Source organism: Camellia sinensis, chromosome 4 (genome assembly GCF_055761805.1).
Source record: "Camellia sinensis isolate YWXY chromosome 4, ASM5576180v1, whole genome shotgun sequence".
NCBI classification, from domain to species: domain Eukaryota; kingdom Viridiplantae; phylum Streptophyta; class Magnoliopsida; order Ericales; family Theaceae; genus Camellia; species Camellia sinensis.
The window spans coordinates 152,410,342-152,423,868 of NC_138964.1; the positions used below are offsets into that span (position 1 = coordinate 152,410,342).

The 13,527-nt window shown below is 35.9% G+C and overlaps 1 protein-coding gene across 1 annotated transcript; it reads right to left on the minus strand.

Annotated features, from left to right (window-relative positions):
- Positions 1 to 580: 580 nt before the first annotated feature.
- LOC114264856 (protein NUCLEAR FUSION DEFECTIVE 4-like) lies at positions 581 to 11,653 on the minus strand. The gene is made up of 3 exons (XM_082866575.1): positions 11,099 to 11,653; positions 1,344 to 2,566; positions 581 to 643 (listed from the first exon to the last, which is right to left on the minus strand). The coding sequence occupies exons 1-2, from the start codon at positions 11,558 to 11,560 to the stop codon at positions 1,370 to 1,372; spliced, it is 1,659 nt and encodes a 552-aa protein (XP_082722701.1). The 5' UTR covers positions 11,561 to 11,653; the 3' UTR covers positions 581 to 643; positions 1,344 to 1,369.
- Positions 11,654 to 13,527: the final 1,874 nt, after the last annotated feature.

Sequence of the window (13,527 nt, forward strand, 5' to 3'; positions counted from 1 at the left end):
GTTTTGGTGAGTATTTTGAAAAAAAAAAATAATAATAATTCAGATTTTTTGAAGCTTTTTTTGCAAATCAACAATGGCTTCCATTTATCATCATCATCACAACCCAACAACCCAAATCAGATTAACTAGAGACACAGAGAGAGAAAAAGAGACGAACACAGAACCAGAGACACAGAGAGAGAAGAAGAAGAGAGAGAGTAGAGAGAGAAAGCAAAGGGTTCGTCATCGCTACAGTCCCAGCACTCTCTGCATTTCCAATTCCTAAAGCTTCAAAGCGCATTAATGGCTACAGAGCCAAGGTTGTAAAACCAGAGCCAGAAAATCAATCCCAATGGAGTGCATCGGAGCTCGAAACTTCCGCATCCCATTGTTGATCTGCAAAAAAAGCTTCAAAAAATCTGATTTTTTTTTTTTTTTTTTTTTTTTTTTCAAAATACTCACCAAAACGATGGTGAGTTTGATTCTGAGCCGTTCGATCAACTACTTTAGGAGATCACTCTAGAGAATTAACTCTAGAGGATCCGCTCGCCCAATCAGCTACTGGTATTTACAAGCTGATTTGTTACGAGTTGCCTATGAATTTTGGCAAGTTTGTACCAAATTTGGCTTTGAGGCATATGCAGACCGGTACACCACACCACATCTGAAATAAAAAATCAAGTAACCATCTTCATTAGGGTAAAGTTGTTATATTAGCAAAATTTCAAAAATCTCAATTTGTAAGAAGTGGGATTGGGACGTTATTTCTATGTTCCAACCCTAAAAATTAACACATTCAATTCAAAATTGAGAAAATAACATTTACAAACTTACAGAATTGAGAGAGAGAAAAATGAGAGATATTAATCAAGTGCATAAAAAGTGAGGTTCAAGTGTGTAATTGAAAGGATAAGGAGATTAAGGAAAGGTGTAGAGAAATTATTTTGAGAAATTGTTAAATGAAGAATATTTAGAAAGGTTAGGAGGAGAGGAATGTGGCAGTTTTAATGGAACTAAAGAATATAAGTTTTATCGCTGAATTAGGGAGTTTTAAGGCAAAATTTAAATTGAAGAACATAAAATCAGTTAAGGCTAACCAGAACGTATCCCTATTAAGGCTTCAAAAAACTTAGGTAAGGTGGGGTGTCTTGATTAACACGTATGATTGAACGCTATAGTCAACTCAAGGTGTTCTGAACTCACAACAGCTGGTAATTTGGAAGTAACCGATTCAAAATAATATAGCAGAATTTTCCCCTCACATATAAAAATTTAAAAAAATAGTGAGCACTTACATATAATAAATACAAATAAAATAGAAAAAAAGGCCAGATATAAGAAACAAGGAGCGTTTCAGCTATTACCTTTCATTTAGGCATCTATATGTTCTTCACCCACCAACAGATTGTCGTAGCCTTCTGAGTACAACCTGTTGATAAAACTTTCTTGTGCGGAAGAGCAATATTAATGCAGCAAGAAATCCCAAAAGAGCAGCTGATGACATAATAAAGAAGGATAACATGAAGCAATGAGTTCCAATGCACATGTCACCCTCCATTGATGCTTCTCTATCGTAAATATACCCAACAACTCTCACTGAGAGAAAATAAGATCCAACAGGGCTTGCAATGGTGATCGTGTTAAATATTGTTCCCATATGGACTACACCAAAGATCTCAGAAGCTATTGTAGGCATTAACGACCATTGAGAACCATAACAAACGCCCACTAGTACCGATCCAATGTACAGAGCACCAGGAAAACCAGAAGCAATCACAGCATGCCCAATGCTCATTGTTGCCAGAGTGATGGCCATGAAAACCGGCCTTGCCCACCCATTCATATGCAAGAAATAATCTGATATGTAACCGGCTCCAAAACGACCAAGGAAATTCCAAATGCTCCAAAGAGAAACCAAACTACTTGTCTCGAGATTTGTGTAACCGAGAGATTCGCCTATTTGGCTGATGTTGTTCACTGTTGCAAGTCCTGAGCCCATACCGCAAGCCATGGCAACAAACAAAAGCCAGAAGCTACTAGTGCACATAGCTTGTAAAAGATTCAGATTTTCACCCAACTGCAAAGTCTTCTCGACATTAGTATCTATCTCTTGATCTGCACGACTGTGTATTTGATGATACCCACTAAGATCTTGTCTTGCGTGTATCTTCTCTGCAGCAAACTGATTGGGATCATCCATCAATGGGTCTTCACCAATTTCTGAAGTACTCGAAATACTTCTTGATTCACTCAATTGGGCTTTTATTGCAATGCAAAGAGGTGATGCTAGCAACAGAATGAGTATGACAAATGTAAAGATGTGTGCTAACAATGGCAAAGAGAGGATATTTTCTAAGATTATGATGACCATGAGATAAGCAGCGATAATCAGAGCAATCAATGAGAAACCATTCAGGTGCTTCTTCTCATCTCCTTCGCTTGTCCTGTAGATTCTTATGAAGCACATCAGCAACAGAGTATTGAAAGTGGGAAAAGTGGCCAACATTAGAAGAAATGAAGTAGGCTTGTCCTTGAATATTGTCTGATATGCTTGAATTAATATTGCTCCACTCAAACCAAGAAATCCCTAGCAAAAAATAGGACTTTAAGGCACCACATTAAGTCTCAAAAATCCAATGACAAGTAAATATGGTATAATAACTAAGCACTTCATGAGCATCTTAGGCTTAATCAACATCAACAACAACTTAGGCTTCATCAACATCAACAATTAAAACTAGGGGGAATATTAGATAAATGAGAAATGGAGAAATTAATAGTAAAAATAGAGTGCAAATGGGAATTATATCCAGTGCAACTAATTGCAAAAATTTCTCTAATTTGCAATTAGTTTCTACATTTTCTATTTATCTGAAATCTTCCCTTAAAACTACATGCTTTATGAGTCAAATCAAGACAAAAGTTCCAAAACTCCATAATTTGCAGCATGTGACTAGGGCCGCAAATGAATTGAGTTGTTCATGAACAACTTGAGCTTGGCTCAGTCACTAGATAAACAAGCTCAAGTCAAGTTTTAAGGCTTATTTAGTAATTGAGCCAAGCTTGAATAGACCCAATTTCAACTCAAATAGACTCATGAGCACAAAGATATATAAATTAATATTTATTTTTAATAATTATCTTATATATTTTTATAATTTATTTGTTTATATTTGGTGTTTATACAAATTCACATATTTGATTTGATGAAATTTATTAATAATTTGATCATTCTCTTTCTTCTCTTAATGTGGATATATATATGTTTTTTTTTTTTTTTTTATAAGTTGGAGCTGAATTCTCTTAATTTGACTCAAGCAAGGTTCTGAAAAGTGGTTGTGGTCGCTATAACAGTGGCGGTGGCACGGCTGCGGTTGCGGTTGCGGTTGCGGTTGCGGGATGTAAAGGCTGTAACATAACAGTTGCGGTAATCGGAACCATGAATTTTTTTATTGTTCGCACAATTTGAAAAAAACTTACCGATATGCATATTTTTATTCCAAAATCATATTTATTGGGTTTCAAAAATAAATTTTGATCAATTTTTGTTAATTTTTAAATATAATCCAATATATTTCATATTTTTAAATCACTACAAACTGAGTTTTTTACATTTTATTTTAATAATTAATGACTTTATATGTCAGAAATCCATATTGCAAGTTGTAGCAAAATTTTCTTTTATTGGACTTAGATGTATAAAATTATTTTTTTAATTATTATACTTGCGGAAGCATATGCAAATTTTAACTTGAATAGTTTTAAAAAATAAATTATATATGCTAATGTAATCATATAAAAATTAAAAAATAAGTTACAAAGAAAAAAAATTTATACATGGTTTTTTTTTTCTTTAGGTTTGGATCACTTGAATATTCGTTCTCTTTTTGGATAACCTGTAAATAAAAATAAAAATAAAAATAAAATAAACTAATCAACAAAAATTGGCATATATAAAATATGTATTAAAATATAATTATAGGTGTTATGTTTTCTAGATATTTTACAAAAAATCAATCACTAACTATTATATATAAGATAAACAATGACAAAACTAAGAGAATAAATAAGAACCTAAATATATATTTTTTTAACCAAGCCAAATAGATAATGATTACACTTATTATTATTATTATTTTCAAACAAAGATTACATGGCTGAGTGAAGTTCTCCCTGCAAGATGAATGGACAACATCATCTTCAACAAATCAATACAGGTTCTTCATCTTCCCTCCTCTCTCCCTATCTCTTACTCCTCCATCTCCTCTCTTTATCCCTCTTTCCACCTTTTCAGCGCTTTTTTTTTTTTGGTGAAGGAAACTGTTGGGAACCGTTACATGACAGTACGTAACGGACCGTTATAGCCGTTACGGCACCGTTACAGCCGACACATCTATGAATCACAATCACACCGCAAAAGCGAGGGTAACGTGTGGTGGCTACCACCGCAACTATTAACGTAACGGAACGCTACATTTTGAAACATTGGACTCAAGTCAAGCATAAGTTACTAGACAAGCCGAGTTTGAGCTCGATATCTTAAGTTTGGCTTGAGCTTAAGCTTTAATTTTCAGTGAGTCGAGCTCCAATAATCTAAAGTTCGACTTGACTTGACTCAACTTGTTTCTTGAGCTGAACTTGTTTATATAGTCGATTTGACTCAAGTCAAACTTCAATTTCTTAAAGACTAGACAAGTAGAGCTCGAGCACGATTTCTTAATTAAGCATTAATTTTCAGTGAGTCGAGCTCCAACAATCTAAAGTTTGACTCAACACAGCTCGTTTGTCATGCTCAACTCATTTATGTAATCAATTTGACTTAGGTCAACATGAGTTTATTAAAGACTAGAGAAGTCAAGCTTTAATTTTCAGCAAGTCGAGCTCCAACAATCCGAAGTTTGACTCGACTCAGCTTGTTTGCTGATCCTTTTGTTGTGCCAGAGGACCTCAAATATAAATACGCAAAACAAACTCAAGAGATTTACGTGGTTGGGCAATTGCCTACTCCACAAAGACAACTTGATTTCACTAAATTTGGAGAAAATTTACAATCACTCAATTCCTCACTACTCTCTACAATTTCATGTTTGTCATACAAAATACAATTCCTTACCTTTCTATTTATAGGTTTCTGATTGAAGATGAGGGACGAATGCAATGATGCCAAAATCACCGCCTCACGGGAAGCTTTACGGTAGCTTTCATTATTGACCTTCAAAGCATGAACTCAAGATGATGTTTCCTTACAGCAGCTTAAGGAGATTCTAGGATCTTCCATCTTGAGCCTTCGAGTGCTTTCTTTTTTGATGGTGAAGTAGATGGAGGAAGGTGAATAAGTTTGAGCCAACTTCTCTCACAATTCTCCACCTTGGCGAAAATTTTCCTTCCAAACTATACAATGAGCAATCAACATTGCCATGCACTCGAAGGTGCTTACATTTGCTCCAAATGGATTAAGTCCAAACACTATTTGAACTTAACCAATTTTGTTCTTCTTTTGCTGGGTTTTCCTCTGCTAGGAGAGATGCAGTGTGCTTCTGACCCTAACCCTATCTTGGGGATTCTCCATCCCAAGAGTCTTCTTTTGTGCAACCATAAACTGGTCAAACCTTTTATACCACTGTCATGGTGACTGCTTCACTCTGCAAAGAGATTTCTTCTCATGAATGAAATTTTCCTTTCCAGCTACTCCAAACCTTTCAAGTTGAGATAAGAAAATTTCTTCTTTCAAATCACCATTCTTCTTGGTGAGTTTCCATTTGCAGTCGATTATTCCTTTCCCTTTGGAAGTTACACCAACTCCAAAGTCTGGTTCTCGTGGAGTGACTTGATCTCGTCATTCATAGCCTTCTTTCACTTACTATTTTCTTCATTCTACTCAGCTTCTCTGAAAGTACACGAAATTCCATTTTCAACAACTAGAAGGGCATAGGTCACCATATCAGCAAGCCATCCAGGTTGCTGGATAACTCTTTTCGGTTTTCTAGTTGTAATAGATTTTATCTGCTTTGAGATCTCTATAACTAGATTCTCATGTTCATCTGCACTTTGCTCAGAATTTTCTTCAAGTTTGTTGTCTATCACTGCGTCTTCTTCGGGGTTGTTTGTTACTGGCTTGATGACTGTTTGAATAGTCCTTGCTGGTGCTTTTAACTCCACCTCCTATTGAGGTTTTTCTATTTCATCATTAAAGACTCATCGAAAGTGACGTCTCTACTCAGAATTACTTTCTTTGATTCGGGGCACCAAAGTTTATATCCTTTGACACCTTCACTAAAGCCTAAGAACACAACTTTCTTGGCTCTAGGATCTAATTTCGATTCTGTAACATAAAAATAAGCCAGGCATCCAAAAATGCATAACTGATCATAATCAATTGCAGACTCTCCAGACCATACCTCTATGGGAGTTTTCCCATTAAGTGCTGCAGTAGGTAGTCTATTGACAAGATGTCGAGCATAGTTTAATGTCTCATCCCTAAATGCTTTGCTCAATCCTGAATGTGAAAGCATACACCACCGGACCTTATCTACCAAGGTGCGGTTCCTGCATTCTACAACGCCATTTTGTTGTGGTGTACCTCGAACTGTGAAATGTCACACTATCCTTTCATTTTGGCAAACTTCATGGAAGGGATTTGATGTGTATTCACCACCATTGTCGGATCTGAGCCTCTTGATCTGAGCCTCTTGATCTTCTTGCCTGTCTGAGTCTCGATCATTTCTTCCAATTAATAAAGATGTCTAACACTTCATCTTTATGCTTCATTGTGTAGTAGACCCATACTCTTCATGAGAAATCATCAATAAAGGCCACAAAATAATGTTTACCTCCCAAAGAAGTATTTTGTTTGACGGTCCCCACACGTTTACATGAACGTAATCCAAAATCTCTTTGGTACGGTGAATTGCGGTACCAAACCTGATCCTCGTTTGCTTGCCCAGCACACAATACTTGCAGAACTCAAGCTTTCCTGTCTTGGCGCCTATTAGCAGATTTTTCTCGATCAATCCTTGCAAAGCCTTTTCGCCGACATGTGCTAAACGCATGTGCCAAAGTCTGGAAGTGTCTGATGCATCGTCCTCTGAGCTGGAGGAGGCAACGACACTTCCTATGACTGTAGACCCATCTAGGAAATATAAGTTTCCCTTTAGCCTACCCTTCATTGTATAGTTGTCAAATCGGGATTCGAATCGTGAATCGAAATATCCTCTTGCCGAATCGTGAATCGAATCGTGAATCGTAAAGATTCGGTCATTTTTCTAATTTACTTAGAAAAATATATCTACACACTTAAATGTTAAATATATCTTATGAATATGAAATATTTAGACTTAAATCAATGAAAATATTATTTTGAATGATGATCACGTAATTTAATAAGTAAGAAGTTAACAAAGATACCTATTTAACATCACCATATTACCTTTTTTCTTTTTTAGATTTTTGTATCAACCATTAATAAAGGTAGTATCCAAATAGACACACTATCAATTTTCAAAGTAACAATAATTAACAATGATATTGATATTTGGACAATAACCACACATACTTTTCCAAGTAACGATGACCAAATAATAAGAAAGAATTATTTAGGATATTTTATTTTAAAGCCTAAAACATTTTAAAAAGTATAACTGACTTCACCCATATAATATTCAATTATATTCAATTTAATAAAATAGCTATATATAATGCTATAGTGTAAGTTACTTTAATCTTCAACATCTTAAGAAGATGTATTATGACCTTTTAGAGGGAAAAAAAAATAAGAAAGGTTAAAATCATGTTGGGTCTGACTGAATCTGATTGGATTCTATTAAAAACTTTATGATCACTAAAATAACAACAAATCATGTATATATGTTGGTTATTTTGGTATTAAAAGATATTATAAGTTGTATGTCATTTTCACTAAAAAGATAGAGAAAAAAAAGAGTCGAAAATATGTTGGACGTAATAATTTCAAGTATTGCACGAATCATAAAAAGTGAATCGAATCGTGAATCGATTGTGAATCGTGCGATTCACTTCTGAAATAAATTCACCCACAGATTCTATTGATTTTGCAAAAATTGCAAATTCAAGATTCTGATAATAGAGCTTCATTGCAACAAATGCTCCTCGTATTATCTTGAGGACCGTCCCTTCTATGGTTATTCTTTAACCGCTGGAATCAAAAACTCCCAATGAGATGAGATTCTTTGTTAGGTCCGGTACATACCAAACATCTGTCAGAACTTTGATTGTTCTATCATGCATCTTTAACCGAATTGTTCCAATCCTTTTTGTCTTACAAGCCTCGTCGTTGCCCATTAGCACAAATCCTCCATTCGAACTCCTCTAAGCTCGAGAACCAATGCTGGTTAGGACTCATGTGGTATGACCATTTGGAATCTAACACCCATTCATTAGAATGGCTACTTGTTAAAGCTATGAAAGCTGATTCTGTATCTCCATCTCGTGCAACATTCACATATGACTCATTTTTGTCCTTGTTCGGGCAGTCTTTGACCCAATGCCCCTTTCTGCGACAAAGGGCACACTTGTCTTTTGCAGTACGTATTCTTTCTGATGATCTTCACCTCATTTTTGATAGAGACCTGTCTCGCCCTGTAGATCTTCTATTATTTGTTCTGCCTCTGACTATTAATGCCTCTGATGTTGAGTCCCTATTAACGGACTTGTCTTTTTTTTTTTTTGAACTCATTATTCACTAAGACATTTGATACATCAACATACCTAATCTTTTCTTTACCATATAGTAAAGTGGTGGTAAGATGATCATATGTGTCAGGCAATGATTTTAACAACAACAATGCTTTGCGTCTTCGTCATCGATTTGAACGTCCAAAATTTTCAAATCGACAAGAATTTTATTAAAATTATTAAAGTGTTCATTCATTGAAATACCTTTGTCGTAATCAAAACAAAACAACCTCTTCTTCAAGTAGAGCTTGCTCTCAATACTCTTTGTCATGAACTTATCTTCTAGTGCCTTCCATTACTCCTTCGCAGTATCATATTCTGTGAAGGCGTTCTCTTCCTTTTCAAGGCAAAGTTGTATGGAGCTGCAGGCTAGGAGATTAACTGTCTCCCGTCCTATCTCATCCAAGTCCTTGGGCTTGTCTCCTAAGGTGAAATGCAGATTCATATGGACTAGCATGCCCTTAACCTCGCTTCGCATTTCCACATTCCAAAGTTGTTGCTGCCATAAAATTTCTCCACCTCAAACCTCGCAAGAGACACTGGCGTCCAACGCCCAGAGTTACTAGTAGATGCTGGGTTACTAATGGATTCTTCTGTTCTCTCCTCAATAGCTGCATCCATGGATACTTCTCAATAAACTCCACCGCAATCAATAACGGACACTTGAAATGCTGGAAACACGATGATTTCTATACTCCTGAAGGATTAACTCCAACTTCAGGTTTGAAACTCAAAAAACAGATTGCACGGTTGTGTCCGAAACGGTTGATTTAGTTAGGAATGAGTCTTCCTACATCAAAAATCGCCCCAAAAATGCTCCCAAAAAGGCGGTCAAACTTGATGATGTGGCAGTCAGACGTGGCACCTTGCTGATGTGGCAATGTTGATGTGGCACCTTGCTAATGTGGTAGTGCTAGCATGGCACCCTGCTGACGTGGTAGTGCTGACGTGGCAGTGTTGACATGACGAATGGTCAACGCTGATATGGCAAATGATCAACACTGATGTGGTGTTTGACTGGGTGTTGACGTGGCACGGAATATTCTAAAGAATATTTTACAGTGATGTCGCGATGATGTCATAGTAATGTCACAGAATATTCTTTGGCTCGGCTTTGCGGCTCGATTTAGCTCAGTTGTTCTGGTTTGGTCCGTCTTCTTGGCTCGACTGTTGACTTTTTCAGACCAACTTTGATCAGCGATTAGGAGAGCTTCCGTTATCCGTTTGGAGTGAATTTTTTTTCTTCAAATTGCTCTACTCGATAAGAGCTACGTAATGGTGTATTCAGAAGTTGGTTTTGGCAACTCTGAAATATGGCAAAATTTCGAAACAGAATTGAACACTCTGTTTTAACACAACATGCTCTAATACCAAATTGTTGTGCCAGAGGGCCTCAAATATGAATACACAAGACAAACTCAAGAGATTTACATGGTTGGGCAATTGCCTACTCCATAAAGACAATTTGATTTTACTAAATTTGGAGAAAATTTACAATCACTCAATTCCTCACGACTCTCTACAATTTCATGTTTGTCATACAAAATACAATTCCTTACCTTTCTATTTATAGGTTTTTGATTGAGGATGAGGGATGTATGCAGTGATGCCAAAATCACCGCCTCACGGGAAGCTTTACGGTAGTTTTCATTGATGACCTTCAAAGGTAAAACTCCAGATGATGTTTCCTTATAGCAGCTTCTAGTGACTATAGGATCTGCAATCTTGAGCCTTCGAGTCCTTTCTTTCTTCATAGTGAAGAAGATGAAGGAAGGAGAAGAAGTTTGAGCCAACTTCTCTCACACTTTTAAGTCGTTTATGTAATTGATTTGACTTAAGTCGACCTTGAAATTTTTAAAAGACTAAACAAACCACAGTTAAAGTTCAATTTGTTTAGCTCAGATCAAGCACAAGTTTTATTTTACAGCTGAGTTAGAGCTCCAACATTCTAAACCTCACCTCTACTTACTCGCCTTGACTTGTTGGCAACAACTTGAAACTTAGGCCACGTTTGTCAATAGGAGAATTTATTATACACATCTCATGTCATATATATCTTTAATTATGTTATTTTTTTTCTTCACTTCTTTAGTTATAATTAATTTTTTTAGTTATAACATTATTTAAAAATATTCAATTATATTTTTTTTAAAAAAATTTGGTTAATTATGACACAAAAAATATGAAATTATATTATTTTTTTATATGTATATGGCACGCAACTATGACTATATTTTCCCTTGTGAATATAGTCAAAAAAATAAAAATAAAAAATAAATCACAAATTGTCACTATCACTTATTTTTTTAATTTATGATTTTTTTTTTGTAAAAAATAAAAAATAACTAGTAAAATAGAAACAAAAATAGATATCAGGATTTAGAAATCAAAGAGGAGAGAACAAACAAACCTTCATGATCCCAACTATGGTACCACCATAATTGGGGAAATTATGAACAGCAGTGACCACATTAGCGGTATTAAAGAAACTCTGAGCGTGAGCCGCCACCAACATGTACAGACACATCACCGGCACGGGCGGCGGCGGAACCACTCCGGCCACCGACATCCACATCATAAAGTACCCCGCGAAGCACTGGATTGCGCCCGCCAAAAGCACGATCCACGGCCCCCTGACGGCGGCGGTGGTGGTGGTGGTGGCGGCTGAGTAAAGGAGGCCGGAGAGGAGGCCGGCGTTGGCGCCGACGTCTTTGAAGAGGGAGACGGTGTCGAGAGTGGATTGATCGTAGGATTGGGAGGATTTGAGGGAGGAGGAGTAGATTGGGAAGGTGTAGAGCGAACCACTGGTGGATTGGATCCATATGCTTGACACTGTTGATATCCATTTGTTGCTCAGCATCATACTCTCCATCTCTCTCTCCTCTCCCTCATGGAATGGAATTTGAGCTGGGTTTGTGACTGTTTCTCATTTTTTGTTTTCCTCTGTTGGAAGAGTCATGCTACTACCCCTTGTCAAAATTGTTTGGACCTATTTTATAATTTTTTTTATTACAATTATATTCTAAAGTAAAATTATATTAAAAAATATTATTAAATAGAATACTCACTTATCAATAAGAATTAATACTCTGTAATATTAGACACCCACCCCCACCTCCAACTATACGTATTCCATGTTTATAAATCCTATACCTATTACTTTTCATAACCAACTAATATAAATTCTAAATCTATTATTTTTCATAATCATCTTAAATCCTGAGTATGTCATCTTCATCACTATCATCAATGCTATTAAACTTGAAAGTTTTGCTTCAAGTATAACATATACTTCATCACTTATTTCACTGTGTAGAGCAATGGAGGACGAGGACAACAATTCTAGCGAGACGGACGTTCCATTAATAAGTTTATCTGTCTTGTATTAACATCCTCGGTCGTTCTCGGTCGTTCTTGTTTCGTTCGAGCTGTTCGGTACTGGTTTGCTGACTGTTAGAATTATGTTCGGTAATACAGTATTGAACATAATCCTTTCGTTCAATAAATAGGTTCCGAACATTAATGCAGACAGTCAGTTATGTAATTTTCTTTGTTAAACTAACTTAGAATGGAAAAGAGTGAATTGAAATGGATTTAAGTTATGTATTTTGAATGGATTTAAGTTATGTATTTTGAATGGATTTAATTTATGTTGTTTTAAGTTGTGAATTGGAATGGATTCAAGTTACACAGTGATGAACAAATTTTGTTCGGACATACAGTGCTGACAGGATCATTATTGTTCGACAAAACAGTTCTGAACAAAATACATTTTTTCAGCTACACAGTGGTGAACAAATTGGGTGGGTGTGCATATCATTGTGAAAATATTATGGAGATTAATTTTCTATTCTGAAAATATTATGAAAATATTATGGAGATTAGTTTTCCATATATATACATTGTTTTCTATTCCTACAATTCGCATCAATCTTCACTTTCTCATCTGAATTTCCCAATCAATGGCAAATTTCAAAGAGACCCATGTCGTCGAAATCCCAATCGACGAAGAACACCAACCCTACAAACTAATCTCCACAATTCAAAACCACCCATTAATGGAAATCTCTAAAAGCCCAGGTCACCTCTTACTCCTCAAGCTCTTGCAAAGAGAAGAACACCTCTGTGCTTGCCGAATCACAATTAAAGAAACAAGAAAAGACACAATTGGAAGAGAAATATTCCAACTCTATTTTTTCTTCTTCATTTTCCACTCCTTATTCTCAATCATTCTCTTCACTTCAACCACCAAAAACCAAAATGATTACAAATCTTTGTGTGAAAAATGGTGGGTTCCATCGATTTTGTCGGTTTCGGTTTCAATTGTTGTGATCTTCTTGGTTCAGATTAAGCTCAGGAGGTACTAGAAAGTAGAGAGAGAGAGAGAGTTGTAGAGAGAGACGAGCAATGGCAGAGCAATGACGAGGTGGATTCAGGAGATGAGGATGAAAGGAGCGAGTTTTGATTTGTCGAAGGAGAGTCAGGAAAGGAAAGGGATGAAAAATTAGGTGGGTGTGCATTTCATTGTGAAAATATTATGAATATGGGTAGATTTGGTAATAAGTGGGGTGTCCAAAAAAATATTATTAAAATTTAGGGTTTAGGGTTAGGGTCCAAAGAAATAGGGAGTCCAAATAATTTTGGTAGGTGCTAATAGTATCACTCTTGTTGGAATTAAGCGCAGCAGCCACATATGAGGCTATTTCGGTAATTTGAGTTATTTATTTTTTAAAATATATTATGTAAAAAGAGTTGATCATGAAAAAAAATATCATGAAGATAATCATGAAAAATTCTCCACCTTTGGATTATACATACAATAAAACACTATACACTAAC